The sequence below is a fragment of the Parasteatoda tepidariorum genome, chromosome 4, assembly GCF_982258835.1.
Source record: "Parasteatoda tepidariorum strain Cologne lab strain chromosome 4, Ptep-v5.0, whole genome shotgun sequence".
Taxonomy (NCBI): domain Eukaryota; kingdom Metazoa; phylum Arthropoda; class Arachnida; order Araneae; family Theridiidae; genus Parasteatoda; species Parasteatoda tepidariorum.
In genome coordinates this window covers 31,847,906-31,867,257 of record NC_141758.1, presented here as the reverse complement: position 1 = coordinate 31,867,257, position 19,352 = coordinate 31,847,906, and the positions used below count along the sequence as shown (strand labels likewise).

The following is a 19,352-nucleotide window of genomic DNA, read 5'->3' as shown; positions in this document are numbered from 1 at the left end:
TATTTTTACTGCTTCTATTCTGTGTCTATCAAAATGAGTTACTGTACTTATATGAAATACACATATTTTTACTTTTCAATATTCATTACAATTCATTTACTCTTCGATCATTCTAGCCCAAAATATGGAGAAAATTTCTGTTTGGTTTATGTTTCTTCCATGCATTAGTTCAGGAACGTAGGAAATTTGGACCCTTAGGTTGGAATATACCATATGAATTCAATGAATCAGATTTGAGAATCAGCCTGACACAATTACAAGTGAGTAGTCAAAAAGCAACACTTAATATGATTATAATAAAAATAAAATTGATAAAATTAAATTTATTTACTTGTTTCCATGCATTCATTTATCTGTAAGTGTAGCGATAAAAAATACATGGGAGATTTTGACATTACTTTTATAGTTAATTTAAATATTTAAAACCTTTTTTTTTTGTTAAGTGCCAGGAAATCATAAAACAATGTCAGGTGTATGTTTCAAGCTTTATTGGTAGAAGACTAGTGTAGTGATCATTATATATAGAAGACTACTTAGTAGTGCATCTAATGTGTTGGCCTAACAAATCAAATAATGAAAATGATTCTAAGACGGGTTTTTTTTTTTCTTTTTTTTTTTTTTTTTGCAATTCTAACAACTTTCAGAAACAAATACAAATTAAAAATATCTATCAAGAGCTTATAATATTTAGAAAAATTAATTTTGTGCTAAGTTATATGATTTCGAAAACTAATTTGAAAATGTGTTGTATTAGTTTAATAAGAATTTTGCAACCATTTATTTTTGTTAAAATATTGATTTTTTAAAAAAAAAAATTCTTATTGTGATGTTTTGCATTATTTCTAATAATGAAGCTCCAACTATCTGACATTATTCTGGGAAGCAATTATCAAATATTGTTGAATAATATTTCACAATTATGTCAAATAAGTGAAATGAGTAGTTTTAAAACTAGCTCAAAAACTTGAAATAATTTACTTATAAAAAAAAACATTTGACTTATTTTTTTAAAAAATATGCTATAAAGTTTATTGTTAAAGAATTTTAAGGCTATAAAAAATTTATTGATAAACAGTGTTTATAATTGATAATTGGATTTCATTCTTATTATTTGAAAGATATTCAAAAATCTTTCTAGGAAAGGGTAGACATTTGACTGTTTTTTATAAATCTGACTTAAACTACATTACATTATTACATTACATTATTTGTAAATAATATTTCTTAAACATAAATGTGTATTTTTATTACAATCTAATGATGCATAAATATTTATTATTGTCATTCTTTCAATATCTGATATTTATTAATAACTTTTTTTAACAAATTCTTCGAAAGAGCTGTTGAAAAAACTTTAAATATATGTTTTAGATGTTTATTAATGATTATGAAGAAGTACCATTGGAAGCTCTGACTTATCTAACTGGAGAGTGTAATTATGGTGGCAGAGTAACAGATGATAAAGATCGCAGACTTTTACTTTCCTTGCTGTCTCTTGCTTACACTCCTAAAATTATAGACAATGACAATTATAAGTGAGCATTTTTAAATTATGTGAACCAATACTTGTAACTATTGCCTTTTCTTAAGGCCTGGTTTCTTAGGACAGGAGGCCGTCAGCTGGAAATCAGCGTTAACCTCTGATTGGTCCATTTGTGAGTTTGATAGTATACGTCATTGAACGTTCATCTTGAACTACAACTGCAGTTGGATTACAACGTGATGTTAACCACAGAAGCAATGGCGGACAACATCCAACAGCACATTGAAATCAACCAAGATTTTGATTTTGACATTAAACATAGCATTCTTCATTTAACTCAGCTATAATGTGTTTTTTCTTGGACAAAGTCATTATTTGTTCTCTAAAACACTAGTCGACAATAACAAAATCAATACAAAATCAAAATAAATATTTGTTTACGTTATTAACGCATGCGCAATGAGAGATAATGTCTGCGTTGGACCGACTGCTCAAGCTGAGCTAACAAAAAAGTATTTTTTTGGCGTCAGCTCTACCTCAACTTTCCGCTGACGCCCAAATAAGGCACTAGTTCTAAGAAACCAGGCCTTGAGCTAACAAACCAATATTTTGTTGGCATCAGCGGGACGTTGACATCCTGCTGACGCTCAGATAAGGCGCTTGTCCTAAGAAATCAGACCTTTAGTTTGTCCATGCACAATACGTCTAGAAATCGATCAAAGCATTTAATAATTATAAAATTCAGTAAAAGGAATATGTTTAATTCAATTAAAGCTTATGATCCAATCAGTAAGCTATTGCTTTGTCAAAATTTATTCTGAAGCATCAAAAAGATTTCCAAAAAACAAGTAATTATAAAGAAATATGTCTAATTTCAGCTAAAGACATTGGTAAGAAAAATTTTTTATCAATAAAGTATTGCTTAGTCAAAATTTATTCTGAAACATAAACCTATTCAAATTGTCAAGTAATCATGAAAGAAATACTTTTAATTTAAATTAAAGACAAAATCGTTTAAAAGTCCAATGAGCTATTATACTTAGTCAAAATTTATTTGCGCATGATAAAAAAATCAAAATGTTAAGTAATTACTAAGTTTTATATAAAAAAATGCATTTGAATTCAAAAAGAAATTTTTTTTTAAATAAGCTCAAAAAGCTATTGCTTAGCCTGAAATTTATACACATCAAACTATTAACAGCGTTACCACTCCACAGGGAAAACCTGGAAAAAACAGTGAATTTAAAAATCACCTAAAATAACAGAGAATTTTTAGTTTTTCTTTTCAAACTTGAAAAATACAGAGAATTTTGTTTCTTATTTTTGCCTTTTAAAAAATGGTGACTACTCAAAGCTAAAGCATATTTAAGGATTTTATTTCAGCTATACTAAACAATTTAATTTACTCTATCATTATTTGTTTTAAATATGCTCACCTGTACCTATTTTCTCTAAGTTTTTCCAGTAATTAAATTTAGTATAGTTAGTACAATATAGCTCACACAAAAGCGCAGTGATAGTGTGTTTCCTCTTAATATATTGTGTATAATATCTACATGGAAAACACAGGGAATTTTTTTTCCAGATTTGAGTGGCATCCCTCATTAATCTTTGTTCAGTTGTTAAAATTAAAAACGTACATTTACAAGCATATGGTTGAATTATTTTAATTACATAATTGAATTATCTTTTATTGAAAATTATTGTGTTATTTTGAATTTGAATATTTGTAATACTCATTTGATAAAACTAAATCCTGCCTTTGAGTTTTCGCCATTTGTATAATTCCCACTTCGTAAACTATCATAATAATGTCTATAAATTTATTCGTTTTCATTTATTTTTCCTTAAAAATATTTTAAAAGATAAAAACACTTTTTTTCTAGGTTCTCTGAAAGTGGGCTTTATCATACTCCCAGTGATCTTGAACAAGAAGGTTTCATACAATACATTCGGAGTTTGCCGATTATTCCTCACCCTGAAGTATTTGGACTTCATGAAAATGCTGATATTTCCAAAGACAACCAAGAAACTCAACAGGTTTGTTGACAGTTTTTTTTCTATCCAGGTGATTTTTCCCTATCTTTCTAGCATCTAGTACTTTACTGGAAAATGCAACTCAGTTTTTTTTAAACTTATGTATTTTGAAACAACTTACAACCTTTGTCAACCAGCCTTTCAAAATTATCCAGTACACCATGTAGATTTTAATGGTAACCAAGCCGATTGCATGTCGTAACTGTATTTAAATATTTAATTGTTCTACCCCCTCCTAAAATCCTAACACCTTAATTAGCTCCAACAACTTATGAACTAAATTCTTGAACCACCTTACTGTTGCTGAAAGCTTTGCCTACACAAAACTACTTTGATTTCAATTTAAACAATATTTCAGAGATGTTGGCGATATTACCAAAGTTCTTTATGTATTGAATTTTAGTGATTTATTAACATTAACTGTGACAGTCATTAAGACACATGTCATTATGGTAAGTAGCCACCACTATAAATATGAGGTTGGAACTTTAAGCATAGTAGAAGTAATAAAATTAATCTCTGTTGTGAAATGAGATTGAGATGGTCATAAGATAACTCATCTCAACGTACCATTACATGCTGTGTTACTTTTGGTTTATAACTTGAATATTGTATTATATATATGCTATTACTCAAAAAAAGAAACCTCCATCACCAATATTTGGTATGACAGAATATGGCACAATAGCACCGTTTATGTTTAAAATTTCTACAGACATTTCGAAAAGGATCAAAAACAAATCTAACTAATTATTTCATAACTAAGTTCATATTTCTTTAAAAATACAAAATAATTCTAAATAAGAGCTTAACGTATAACTAATTTTTTAATGCTACTTAAATTACTAAAAAAATGAATAACAACTATAGTGTTGCCATAGATAGAGAAATACCTAAGTTTATGGTGCCACATCAGAGAAATATATATGTATATAGATTATCTATTATGGAAAGAAATAATGTTTTGAATTTAAATTCTTTTTTGATTATAAAGAGATTTTTATTTTTTTAAAGCACTTTTGATATCTTTAAAGTTACTTTTATGGATTTTTTAGAAATCATCAAAATCCAGGCAATATTAAATATCATGTTGTTCTTGCAAAAAACATTGTTGAATAATTCTTACTTTTATTATTTTTTCAAGTAAAAACGGTACTTACAAAACAGTTTTTCCTTTAAGAGCACAATTTAATTAATAACTTCTTTTCAGTTATATATATCTTTCTTTTATGTTTTTTAGTATAAAACATTGTAATTTGATAATGTCATAAGTACAAAGGGCACATTTCAGATTGTCCAGAGAGTTCTATAACCTTAAAAGAATGGAAAATATAAAATTTTTGAAAAGGAAAGGGAAAAAAATGGGAAAGAAATGCTTTTTTAAAGGAAATACTTTTGAAAGGGAAAGAAATGCTTAGTTTCGAAGATATAGAAAATTATATTCCTGAGGTAAAAATACAATTTCAACACCAGAAAAATTATATTTCACTCTAGATATTGCAATGAATGGGGTTATGTTCACACCATTTTTTATCTTTTCAAAATTTTTAAAGAAATACTTCCAAATAAATTCAAGCATGAAATAGTTTAAGATTATCTAAAATATAATAGATTTCATTACTAGATGAATTATTTGTTTAAATAGAAACAATATATGTATATATTTTCTTATGGATTATATTAAGTATTGAACTGAAAGAGTTTGTCATTTGCATGTAAATTGTTCGTTATATATTATGTAATTATCTATATAAGTGTATTCTTTTAATATGTGAATGCTTAATGTCTCGCTGAATAATAGTCATGTTTAAATGTAGCGTTCAGGACGGTCTAAGTACTCAGTAATCTGAGTTTGTGTTAATCCACATAAAGTCAGTTTCTTTGGACTTTCATTGTATTTTATTTTATTTCATTCAAGTAAAAAATACACCATGAAAATGTTAGTGATTGGAAGCTGACTTACCTAAATCCATCATACGATCTAAATTACTCTTATTTCCATTTTTATAAAACATAATTAGCAAATTCATGTGCAACTTGATTTAATTTATGTGTTTATATCCTCATGGGTCAAACACTTAGATTTAGGTGTCATTCTGAATATAAACTTATGAGGTTCAATTTTTTACAATAAAATCTTAGAATATACAGCATTGTACAATGATTTACTTTTATTATTCATAACACTCAATATCTGTTTTTATGAAATCTTGCAAAAGTAGCAATTTGTATTGGTTTATAAGCAAGAGGTGAGTAATTAGTTTTTTAATAAATTAAAATAAATTTAATAATATGCAATTTTATTAAACAAATTTATAACTTCTGGGAAATGTTTTTTTTTTTATGTCTCTATTATCAGTTGTACTTATAGTTTTTGTTACTGTGTATATATTATTTGATAATAAATTATATTTTTATTTTTGTTGCTTTTTCAATTTTTGTTATTATTCTAATTTTCTTCACTAGAGTCTTTTATGAATCATAATCAAACCTCTGTTAATTTAATTAGTTTTACCTAATTTAAAGTTCAAAACTTAAAACAAATTTGAGCTGTGGCATAAATTGATACCATAAATGTGTGTCTGATTACACATAAATTAAAAAAATTATTTTGAAAAAAGGAAAGGAAAACACAACTGTATAAGAAAATAATTCTAGGACATATTATCGGAATTGTTGTCCGATTTTCAATTTTGGTTATTGAATAAAATAAGATAACAACAATAATTTGAAAGTTGTTCAAAATTTAAAATCTAATTTAAGCATTTATTTCATACCAAACATGAATGTTGAGTTTTCCAATACTTTAACAGGATAGGCAAACACTTTTTACCAAAGTTTGATTTTATTAGTTTTTATTAACATGTTTTTGTGTCTGTGAGAGTAGAATTTTTAAATTTTAGTTTTGGAATAAAATAAGACTACAACAATAATCTGTAACTTATTCAAAATTTAAAATCTTATGTAAACATTATGCGACGAATTTCTTAAAACAAAATTTAATTTTCTTAGTTGTTATATTTTTTTTTTAAATTTGCTTTTGAGAGGGGCTGAAAATTGATTGAAAAAAGAAGATGCAGTCAAAATTTTGACAACTTTCCAACTAGCTTGATTACTCAAGTCTATGCTGGAGTAGCCGCGCTTGATAACAATGTAAGTTTCAATTGCATATCCTGACCTCTAGTAGAAGAATTTCATGTTAATCAAAATTGTAATCACTCCATGACTAGCTTATTGCTTAATTTTCTCTCTGGTGAATAATGATACATTCCTGACAATAGAATTTATCACCAACATCATAAACATAATTTATCTCCAAAAAGAATTTATCGTCAGACTCTGAGTCTTCTGTTGCCTAAATGGACCTGAAGCTGGGGAAAATAGACTAAAACTGCCTGACATTTAAAAAATTTCTAAAATATTACAGAATTTGTTGATCGGTTTGTGGTAAAAATTAATATTTTTTTTAATGTTTGTACGAAACTTCATAAGTTTATATCTTCTGCTTCCTCGACGATATTGAATTTTGTATATAAAAATTGCAATTGCATTAAAATGAAGTATGATTTATTTAATTAAAAGAAGATATTAATTCAGAAGATATTAATTAACTTATAATTCTAAAATTTTGTACAATGTTGTTGTTAAATAATAGTAACTTTTATGTGTTCTACCATTAGCCAATCAACAAAAATTGAGAATTTATCTACATATATATATGTAGGAGTTTGTGGAGCATAAGATAAAATAACGACAATAATTCAATAATTTGACTTAACATTTAATAAGAAAAAAAGGAAATAAGTTTAACAGTGACATGATTGGTGAGAGCTGCCTTCGCGCAGTATTGCCGAATCGTATGTGAATGTGAAATTAGATTGTTCTATGGAAGAAGTTAAGAGTTAATTATAAATTCGAGAGTTTTCCCGTCTGGATTCGCTGGCGCCGTTCAATGACGAAGAGGATGATGCAATTCCTTCAAGTATTACATGATGACGGCTGATGTAATCTGCTCAAATATTATACCATGACGCTGAAACATCACATTGTTCGGCTATCCTGCAGTGAAAATGACCTCATTTTCCATTAGAACAGCTTCTCAATTGATAATCGAACTCGCTGCTTTGCGAAATCCCCTAGGAATCCCATTAATGCATTGAGTTAAAAAAATGTCTTACAGTCAAAAATGAATAACCATTAAAATTTGTTTTTGTCTGTATTATAAGCTTGTTCTTTGTCTTCTCTGACAATGCGCTATGACCCCCTTTTATTCATGCAAATTCGTTAGAGTGGGGAAAAAACTTCCGAGTCCATGCGATTCAAAAATAATTTCTGAAGTAAATTTATAAAACTGATTACTTGAAATAGAATTCCAAAATAATAAGCTAAAAAAAAATTAAATCAAGAATATTTATGATTTTAAAGTTAATATTACAGAATTATTTTTTTATTTAATTGATTTTTATGTCATAATGTTTAATTAAATTAATTTCAAGTATTTTTTTTAGTAGCGCAGTTATTTATAAAAACCTAAATATAAAGCAGCTTGAAATGGATGTTTAATGAAGGCCAAGGAACACAAAGGGCTGTCGCGCTAATGAAAAAGGAAGCGCAATTATTTCATCATGTATTGTAGTATTAGACATTCTTACGTTTTAAAACTTGTAAACCTACGAAATAACGCCACATTTGAATACAAATATTTTACAACACGTTCTGCAGATAAACTTTAGAACATGAATTTCGGAATTCATAGCGTTGTAGAGGTTTTGTTGACTGTAAATAGACAAGAAAAATCGGTAGAATAAAATTCGGGGATCTCGTCTACAACTCGATATTTCAATTAAATGCCCATAAATAGAAAACACTAATTAAGTGCGCTAAAAATATTTTTTTGTGGACGAATATAAAATCTTATGATCACCATTTACAAATTTCTCAAACGTTTAAAAACTTGATGCTAAATTTTTATTCGAAAATCGGCACTGGAAGTGCATTATGACTGGTCAAAGATGCACACACAAATCTTGCTTTGACATTTCGGTTTTATTTATTTTCAGCTTTTAGATGGTATTTTATTAACTCAAGGAAAATCGAGCGGGACTGGTGCCCAGTCTTCAGGTGATATGATTTACGATCTTGCAGATGATATATTGGCAAAGCTTCCAGCAGACTTTGACATGGATAAGGTAATATTTTATGATGTTTTGCTTTCATAAATTCGACATTTTTGTGACACTATTTTGTAAAACTGATATAAATTTCAGATTGAACGCTAGAAAATCGGCGATGGTGATATTCTGCGCCTGAGTTAACTACCCTCGCCATTTTGGAAATTAAGTTGAACTTTAGTTGCGTTTAATTTTTCGTACTTTTTACAAACTTTCGAAGTTATAATATTAGTAGACAGCACAATATCTTTTGGTGGAAAATAAACGGATCTCTTTGTTGGCTATGGAGAAATTAAGTTTAATTAAGTAATTCTAAACTACACATTTGTCAGTTTTTAGGTTTTTTTTTTAAAATTTAATTTGATGACAGTTTAATCTGATGAAAAACCACCAAATTAATGTTGCTAAAAAAATTTTTAGCGTTAATTGCGTGAAGACAAACTGTATAGTATATAACTATTTTTCAGAAACTGCTTGTTGCAAAATTGTGCCAGGAAATAGATAATGATAATTTAGATATAAATATAGAGAAGCAAACATACCGTGCGCTTTATATCTCAAATTATGATGATTAGGTAGGCATTCTGTGTGCCTCGAAAGATACTGCCGATTAGAGTAAAAATCCATCGTCAGTTTATTTGTGAAATTAAGTTGTTAATTTTGTTGCAAAGAGAGTTAGCATACGTCTCACAAAGAAAAAAAAAATTCTGAAGTTTCTAATAGGTAGCCTTTTTAATTTCCCAGATAATTGAAAAATACCCTGTGATATATACTGAATCCATGAATACTGTGTTGCGCCAAGAATTGATACGGTATAACCGATTGACATCTGTCGTCCGAGAATCCTTAAAAAACTTGCAAAAGGCTGTGAAGGGATTAGTTGTGATGTCTGCTGAATTAGAGGAAGTGTTCGATTGTATGCTCATTGGAAAAGTTCCCGCTATGTGGTCCGCAAAGTCTTATCCTTCTTTAAAGCCGCTTGGAAGCTACATTGCAGATTTATTATCAAGGTAAATTTAGATTTATTATTGAAGTGTTCATGTTATGACCTGATTAAAAACCCCATTCGCTTCAAAAATAAATAGCGAATAGCAGTCGATATGTTTCAAGCGCTTCTCATCTTTCCTACGGTTAGACTCCTCCCCCGAAATCAATTGTTTTTCTGCATATTAATTTATGCAATTTCCGAATCTACGCAGATTTCATTGTCATCGAAAACCTCATGGGAGAAATCGAAGTATGGGCATCAAAGTGGAACCTGCGTGAACCCCTTAGTAGACCAGAATGTGACAGTCTCTTTCTCTCAAACATTTATTGTTATCAATATTGGCTACGTTGCCAATCAACACAGCAACTGCAGAATGAACTTTTTCTACTCTTAAACGGGTAAAAACAGCAACAAGAAATGCTACTAAAGAAGAAAGCCTAACAGGGCTAACTTTATTAAGCATATTTCCAGATATTCCGGTTTGTCCTAAAAAAGTAATCGAAAAATTTTCTTCAAATCCCCGTCGCATGTCTTTGTAAACTTTGTTTACAAATTAATTATAATTATTATGTAATATTAATTGAAAAATAATCATTATGTAATATTTTTTAATTAGTAATTTAACTTTTGCAAACAACAGAATAAACAATATTCGTTACAATGTTTTTCCCCTACTTTATGTCTGAATCTGTCCTTGCTTCTTACCATATCCCCCCCCCCCCCGTAAAATATCCTGGCTACGGCCTTGGGTGAGAGGGTTAAGACAGGGAACCGGTCTTCTCCTCTGACGACGTATTCTAGTGTTGCGATCGCGAATAAAAACACGTAAAGTTTCCAGTATTTATTTTTTTTAATCACTTTTGTTTCTTCTCATTCACGTCTGGCATGTCTTGAAAATGGGCGTCTATTTTTTTAAGCGTTTGAAACATGTTGACTTGTTAGTTGCTATTTATTTTTGGTAGGTAGTTAGGTACTTTACATACCAGAAGCTCATTGTGCACTAGAGCTGCACAATGAGTTACTGGCGATGGTTTGGGAAACAACCCTCGGGATAATCAGAAGGACAAGCCATCACAATTTTGATCTTTTGAAGAGGGAATCTCATTTGAGAGGCAACTTTCTCAATTTAGGCATAGATCTGAAGGAGAAGGAAAATTTCTACAGATCCCTGTACCCAGTGGCCCCCATCCCCCCCAAGCTCTTGGGCGCATTCATCCCCCCCAAAAAAAATTTGCTAACTTCCCCCTTCCAGGTTAGCTTGTTCGAAATAGTGCTACTTTGCTTGCATTCTACTCAGAATATGACAAATGCAGACCTTGATCCTGATTGTGAATGCTGAAAATATGTTTAAAGCAAAAATAAATAAATTAAAAAAGACGGCACAAAAAATAATTGAAAATGGGCTGACTAAAACTATTACAATAAATGATAAGTTACTGATGGCACCTGTAGATTAATGAGCTCTGAAGTTTTAAACTAATAATTAAAAAAAATAAGTTTATTGAAGTTACCAAACAATGCAGCAAATGGCAAGCAGCAGTCATCACAAGAGTTGGGAATTTTAGCGTAATTAACCCTTTCAGGCAAAAGTCCATTATAATGGACATGATTTCGAGACTTTTTTTAGCCCTGTCGATCGCCGTTTTTTAACAAAAAAATTATGCAAATGGTTCTTTATACCGTTGAGAATGTAAACATATTTTTTAAAACAAATTTTCATTACCCATTTAAAAAAAAAAATACTTTTTTAACAATAAAAAAATTCAAGATTTATTGATTCACTGCAAACGACATTTTTAATAAACAAAAAACTTGATATTTATTGTTTTTTTTTTTTTTTTTCAAACTGTAAAAAATTTTTAGGCATATGTAAGTCTCATTCATAAACAATGTAAAAAAGTAACCAAAGCAAATAATGCATTTGTTGCAAATATTTGTTAATTAATAAATAAACATGCACATTATATTTTACAAAAATGTTTCATTATATAGATAAGTATAATTTTTTTTTTTTTACATTTTTCCCTTAATTTGGTAAAAAGTAGCACAGAACACACAAAAATATTTGTCTTTGATCGCTGAATAAAGATAGTGACTGTAAGGGTTAAAACGTACACGATACATCTAAAAAAGTCTCAACAAATCATATTATTGATGCTTTAGTCAAGAGGACTGGCTGGTAATAATAATTTCTTTAAAACTTCCGAGCTCATGGCAAAAGTATCAATAATATGATCTGTCGACACTTTCTGCAATATATCCTTTTCTGCAGCAATTATCAGTAAGCTGTTAAGACGCTTCGTGCCAGTGGTGGACCGCAATCTATTTTTGATGATTTTAAGCCTGCTGAACGCTTTTTCGGCGGAACAACTTGTGACTGGTCTTAGATAAGCCAAGATCTTATAAATGCATGTTATTGTAGGAAATGCGGAAATTTCGAAAGCTGCTTTCAGTGGGGAAAAAAATCCACACTTCCTCCAATCCTTATAAAGAATCGCCATATCTGATTCGTCAATTTCAGACCCTGAGCTTTCTTCCTCTGTGTCCAGTGATGCTGCATTTTGATATTCCTTATGAATTTCACTGTCATCTTCTCCCAATTCAAGATAAAGATCTCTAAAGTTCTCCAGTTCATTAACGGCTTCGTCAGCATCGAGACCGTACTTATTGCATAGAAAGCCTACGTCATCTTTTGTAGCTTTGAATGTCTAAGATCTTAAACTTTTTTCGCTAAAAATACTCATTTGACGGTACAAAGTCAAACTTTTTTCCGGAAAAAGATCTTCAAGTTGAATGCTCAAACCATCCAAAGCCACAATATATAAACTCGTTTTAAGTCATTCTTCTCCATGAAGTCTTTCATCCCGGCAATTTTCACCAGGCATGTGGGGAACTCTCCTTTGTCTCCGATTGATCTCGGTATCAATGCCATGAGCTTCGGAAAATGTGCATGACAACTTCTATATTTTTTTCCACGATGTGTCCACATTTTCTCTCAATTTCCTGATGCCAGTCTTGCAAATTTCAAGCAACTGGGCTGCTTGGGCCTGGTCGATTGCAACTCACCGCATTAATATTGTCACAGGGGATGTAATGGTAAAAAGTTTATCCAGTATATGGAGAAATACAACAAAGTTGATATCTTGTACTCTGTGCAGCAAACCAGTCGCTTTAATGATGGTTTCATGTTCCATGTGCGGATCTCCAATTATTCTCTTCAATGTAAAAATTACAGTAGTAAAAGTCTTTAGAATAGTAGTTACAGGGATGTTTCCCATACCGCAGCTCTAGAGCGACCTAAATAAATTACCCAACCGTAAAGAACAAAATGAACTTGCTTCCAAAATAAATTATGTTCGAGAATGGTTTAAATATTTATATCTTAAGGAAGATGCCCTTTAAAAAAATTTCAGAGGCAGTGAAGGGCCATCAGGGAAAAAATTCCTTCGAGACAAAAATTTAATGAAAATATTTTTTCCCCTGCATTTCCGAAAAATATAGTTTATAATTAATCAAAGCTACAAAATCAGCGATTTTTGACAAAAGAGAATTACGTTTTTACCAAGGTTAAAATTTAATTGTAAAACATAAAAAATCCTGATTTCATTTACTTTAATTAGATATGAAGCGAGCACAAATGGAAAAGAAAGAAAAAAAAAATCTCGATTTATTTATTTCTCGATTATAATTATTTTTGTTTTATTCATTTTTGAAACTTAAATTATTAAAAAAGGCTAAAAAATAAATATTAATTTTTAAAATTATATTTTAAAAAAAGGCTAAATAATAGATATTTATTATTATAAAAGTCGATTTCATAAGAAAACATAATTCGTCTCCAGTATATATCCAAAATTATTTAAATATACACTTAAATTATTTCATGAAACTTTTTATTTCGTTTTTCATTATTATTATTACAGTTAGTTATTAACTGTAGAAAGACTGAAACTTAATATATACCTATAATGTCTAAAAGCAGTCAAAATAACTGGATTGTGAAAGAATAACTAACGAGTAAAGAAATTTGTTTAAAAGTAATTTTTAATATTTATTATGTTATTTACAGTTATATAACAAGTTATTATCTAGTAAATATTAACAATAAAAAAAATTTATGTTGTACAAAAAGTCACAAAATTCTAAGAAATTGTGTCGTTATATACATAATTCTTTTTCTAATTAAAATTAAAAAGCAGTCAATGACTTCCTTGGCCATCTAGTGTTAAATAGTTTTACCCTAAGCCACTAAAAGTAACTTTGACGGGACATTTTCAAGAAATTTCCATAACAGTAAAAAGTGTTTTCTATTTTTTGTATCTATAGTAATAATTGTAAATTTTTTTATTTATTATTTGTTTAAAATAGTAATATAAAGAACTTCGATGATTAAAAAGTTATTTTGTTTTTGATTTTTAAATTATTTAGTTTGGTTGAGTTATAAGCATCGGTGGTTCAGTGGTAGAATGCTCGCCTGCCACGCGGGCGGCCCGGGTTCGATTCCCGGCCGATGCAAATTTTTATATTTTAATATAAATCTTTCGTTTTAGAAAATGGCAAATCTTTTTTTTTTTTTTTTTTTCAAGATTAACTCTTTTAAAAATAATAATTTTGTTTTATTTTCATTAAAAATCTTTTAAAAATAAGATTCGATTTCTCTTACAAAAAAATACGACAGAAAATAATTTTATTTTAGTGTTAAAAAATTATGAAGCATTTCATCATGAAAAATGTAACGTATTTAGCTTATTAATATGTTGTCTCTGATCTTAGTCAGCATTTTTAACATTTATTAATAAAAATAATTTTGCCAGTTTTAATTTTTTGCAACCGTGGCCCATTAGCTCAGTTGGTTAGAGCGTCGTGCTAATAACGCGAAGGTCGTGGGTTCGATCCCCCCATGGGCCAAATTAATTTTATTTTTTAATAATTCATTATTTTTCATTTTAATTAACTCACTTTGTAAATATTCATCTAAATATTTTATGTGAATGGAATTAAGAAATGAAAAAACGGAGATTAATTTGTTACTCAATAATTTGTTCAATGATTTATTTATTCGATAGGTTGCATTATGAACTAAATAACACTGCTTAAATAATTTTATAAATATTATTTATATTTAAATAACGGAATGATGAAATGTAATAAAAATAGTTGTTTGCTGGCCCCGGGGGAGATCGTTATATGTTGTTGATTATATGCTGTCTCTGATCTTAGTCAGCACTTCTAACATTTATTAATTTAAAAAATTTTTTAGTTTAAATTTCTTGCAACCGTGGCCCATGAGCTCAGTTTGGTAGAGCGTCGTGCTAATAACGCGAAGGTCGTGGGTTCGATCCCCCCATGGGCCAAATTATTTTTATTTTTTAATAATTCATTATTTTTCATTTTAATAAACTCACTTTGTAAATATTCATCTAAATATAAACATAGCGTAATTTGTTACTCAATAATTTGTTTCTTGATTTATTTATTCGATACGTTACAACATGAACTAGTAAGTAATTTTATAAATATTATTTATAATTAAAATTTAAATAGGCTAAAATATAATTGTGTCACTTATATATATTTAAGTAACGGAATGATAAAATGTAATAAAAATAGTCGTTTGCTGACCCTGCTGCTGATCGAATTCACAATGGGCAGCTAAAAAAAAAATTTTGAACTGAAAAACAAAATATATACTCGAATTTTTTTCTTCTTATCTACGTTCTTTCAATTATTTCCATGGATCAAGGAAATTAACTACGGTAAGTTGAGTTGTCGGGGGGATCAGTTTCACGTTGTAATTCTTTATTTTCTTTTTTTCATTTTTAGAAGTTTTACTTATTTTAGGATTCTTCAGTAAGGTATTTAATAATTATTAAATGTCTGTATCGTGCATAGGAAAAGGATCAATAGCCCCAAAGCAACTTTAATAAAAATCTACTTCTAGATTGCTAGCATTATTTTATTTGGTACTTACTACTAGTACTTTTTTTTTCTGTATTATTTCCATTTTTAGTATTATCTATTTTTAGTATTTTTATTTGTTTTCAAAAATTGTAGTTTTAGAACATCAAAATTTAAATACGCTTTTAAAATTAAGAATATTTTCGAAAAATTTTGCCAAAGATTGCTGGTGATAGATTTTAGCTTTTCAATATAATTTGTTTTATTCATTGTAGGTAAATATTTTATGGCAGCAATCCTAAAATTAATAAATTCTAATTTTGTTTTAGATAAAAAAAACAATTTTGTCTAATATATATGTGTATGTCTGCGTGTGTCTTTTTTTTCTTCTAATTTTTGATTTCCTTCAGTAAGTCAATGAAAATCAAATTAAGTGATCATAAAAAAATTTCATTGCTTTCCCCTCTTGTTTTTTATTTATTTTTTTATTTTGTCTATATTATTTATTTCATTTGCTTATTTATTTATGTATTTATTTATTTTTCAGAAGGAAAAAAATTTTTGGATATTAATTGTAAGAAAATATATTAAATATTAATTGTTTGGAAAAAATATTTTCATTCGAGTGTTATACTTTTCACTATGTATGGTGGGGCCATCTATGTTTACAACGTATAACTTATATTTATCACTTTCAGTAGAAAGCTGTTATGGTGTTGCCATCTATAAAAGGATAAATGTAACATTTATAACTAAAATTATGCGTAATATCTGGGTTGATATTAGTAATATAACATGCTTGAAGAATTTCAGATAATTTATTTTTTGGAAAAGTAAAATGTCTTTCCAATTCAGTGTCATGCGAATACGTTTGCATACTCCGGAAAAAAGAATAGAACATAATCCGGGAGCCTCTAAACCTTATTGATCATCAAAAAAATTCCTGTTTCTTAATTGATTTATTTTAATTTAATTGATTCTCGTACGAATTTACTGAGTTTTTCAAAGGCTAGAGCTTGGGCTAATTTGTAACAAAATGGATTTATTCTTCTTAAAATAACTTGCTTGAGTCAAATATTTACGTGCTAAAGAATTAGTTTTAATTTAAAATAATTATGGATATTATAGAAATAATTAAAGATATAATATATATAGATATTTGAAATAATTATTGATTAATTTTAATTTGAAATAATTATAGATGTTAGGGGATATTATATAATATCCCCTAATATAAATAATTATTTAAAGAATTGAAGATATAATATATATAGATATTTGAAATAATTATTGATTAATTTTAATTTAAAATAATTATAGACATTAGGGAACAGCCCAATCCAATTCTTTGGTTTATGATTACTAATGTTCAACTACGTAGCTTTGTAATTTTTTAATCCAATCCAGAAGACAAGAGAACTGCTGGACCAAGCATTGGGGAAAATTTGATTCCATGGAGGATTTTTTTTATGGAACTGGCACGCATTAGCGTTAGATGGAGAGGAAGACCACGAACTTCCCACAGTCAGCCTGACGGCAAGAGGACTCTAACTAGCAATCCGTCTACCACGAAGGATAATTAACGTCAGCACTGTGTTAGCCGTAAACCGGATGCGGAGTTTGTTTTGACCAGCCATCGCTGGGATTCGAACCCAGTTCACCTCATTGCAGGCGAACGCTTTATCCCCTGAGCCACCGAGGCTCAAATAGATTTAAAATTTAGTGTGCTTTGTTGATCGTATGTCTTCTTCGACTAGATGATGCAATAGAATTGTAGCCTTTTTTTGCGGTCCCCCCCCCCCCTGCGCACGCCACTGAATTCATAGAGTGTAGAATAATTTTAAATGTTTTCTAGAAATTATTATCTATAAATTTAGGAAAACTGTTTTTAATGTGTAATCAAAATTAATCTGAAATTTAAGGAAATTGATATTTTTAATAGTGAAAAACCTCCGAGAGGAATATGTTGTATTATTGTGAAATAAATAGACAAGATTCGAAGCCTAGAAGGATACAAGCGAATAACTGTAAAATTATTGTAGGTTATCTAAATTGTTCTTTTGAAAAGGTAGAGTTATGGTACTTTTTTTATATTTGTATTGTTCAATATATTTGCTTTTAAAAAATTTTGTGAAACTCTTCTTTCTTTTTTTTTTCTTTTCTTTTTTCTTTTTGCAGACTCCATTTTTTTAACACCTGGATAGAAGAAGGAACGCCTAACGTTTTTTGGATATCTGGCTTCTTCTTCACCCAGTCTTTTCTCACAGGTATTTTATTTTATAACCGTCGTCGAACAGCCAACCCAATTTTGTGTTTAAGACTACTAATGTTCAGTTTCGTATCCATTTAATTTTTATCCTTCTAAGATTTCCCTTAGCATCCGCTGACAAAAAATTCAGGTTCTTGGTTCGAACGTTAGTAAAGTTGTGGGAGCCTTTTTTTCGATGGAATCGGATTTCTGACCCTCAAAATATGGGGTGTAGCCGCAATAATCTGGGAAATGTAATCCCCATAGTTTCGCAAGGAGAGTGGTCTAAAGTTTGGATCCCTTAACAGTATTTATTATTATTTTAATTGATAATAATTGAAAATTTTTGAAATGTAAGGTTTACAATTTTTTACGCCATTTTACAGCATGCAGTTGAGCGAAATCGGTTGAGTACTTCCTGAGAAATCAAATTTTTAAAAAGTCGTATATTTAAAATTCGATTTATCAGGAACTATTCAACCGATATTGCTCAAATTTTGTACTTTGCCATGTAAAATTACATAATTTAAAATGACGTAAAAATTATGTAGCATGCATTTAAATTTTTTCCTTACTATTATCAAATAAAGTAATAATAAATATTAAATATCTATTAAAATTTATTTTTTGCATGAAATTTTCTTTGGATAAACGAATTTTATAATTGTGTGCAAAATTTTTTCAATTCGCTTAAACTGTTTCCGAGGTATGGTGAAATACGCAAAAAGTAAAATTAAAATTAAGGGGTCCAAAATTTCGAATGCTCTCCTGATCAAACTATGGGGACCATATTTCCCAGATTGTGCCACCCTCTATATTTTGGGGGTTCGAAATCTGAATCTGTTGAATAAAGGCATGTTTATTCAAAAGAAGTGCGCTTTTGTGTCTGATTTCGTAACTTAAAATATCGTCGACACTAATTAGTTAGCATATTTGAATTCACCCCTTCAAATCATGAAGATTGAGTTCTGGACAGTAAAGATCTGATCATTAGATGAAAATTTATTCAGAGTGGTCAGCTTTTTTTTTTATCAGTTATTTTTTTTTTTTTTTTTTTTTTTGCTCACTGTACATTTGTCTTAATACTATATATATTCATATATTCTGATTTTTTTTTTTTTTGTGAAATACATTTGTGTATTATTTTTTAACTCTTACTCCTCTTTCAAATTGACTATTTCAGGCATATCTCAAAACTATGCAAGAAAATATCACATTCCAATTGACTTCTTGAGCTATCAGTTTGAAATGCAGAACTTTGAATCCGATTCTGAAGTAAAACCTGAAGATGGAGCCTATGTTAAAGTGATTTGTTTTACTATTCGAATATTTTAAACATTTTTTTTACATTATCATGTGATATTATGTGTATATTTAAACAATAGCAGACACTTTCCAATCTTTCAAAATAATTAAATACAGATAGGTCACATTTGAAACGATTAATAAAGGGTGATGAAATTATTACTTTATATTTCTTTTACATCATAGCAACAGTTTTTTTTCTCTATAATCAATTGATATTTG

General features: G+C 28.9%; 1 protein-coding gene and 1 non-coding gene across 2 annotated transcripts in view; both read left to right on the top strand.

Annotated features, from left to right (window-relative positions):
* The window catches only part of LOC107453307 (dynein axonemal heavy chain 3), a 109,723-nt gene that overhangs the window by 88,553 nt on the left and 1,818 nt on the right, over positions 1–19,352 (top strand). The window contains exons 68-74 of the mRNA XM_087162125.1: positions 117–260; positions 1,372–1,535; positions 3,370–3,523; positions 8,581–8,709; positions 9,436–9,701; positions 17,756–17,844; positions 19,009–19,130. Coding sequence (XP_087018251.1) covers positions 117–260; positions 1,372–1,535; positions 3,370–3,523; positions 8,581–8,709; positions 9,436–9,701; positions 17,756–17,844; positions 19,009–19,130 — 1,068 coding nt within the window. The remainder of the gene's footprint in view (positions 1–116; positions 261–1,371; positions 1,536–3,369; positions 3,524–8,580; positions 8,710–9,435; positions 9,702–17,755; positions 17,845–19,008; positions 19,131–19,352) is intronic.
* TRNAI-AAU (transfer RNA isoleucine (anticodon AAU)) lies at positions 14,514–14,587 on the top strand. The gene has a single exon. It is a non-coding gene; the product is annotated as a tRNA-Ile (tRNA).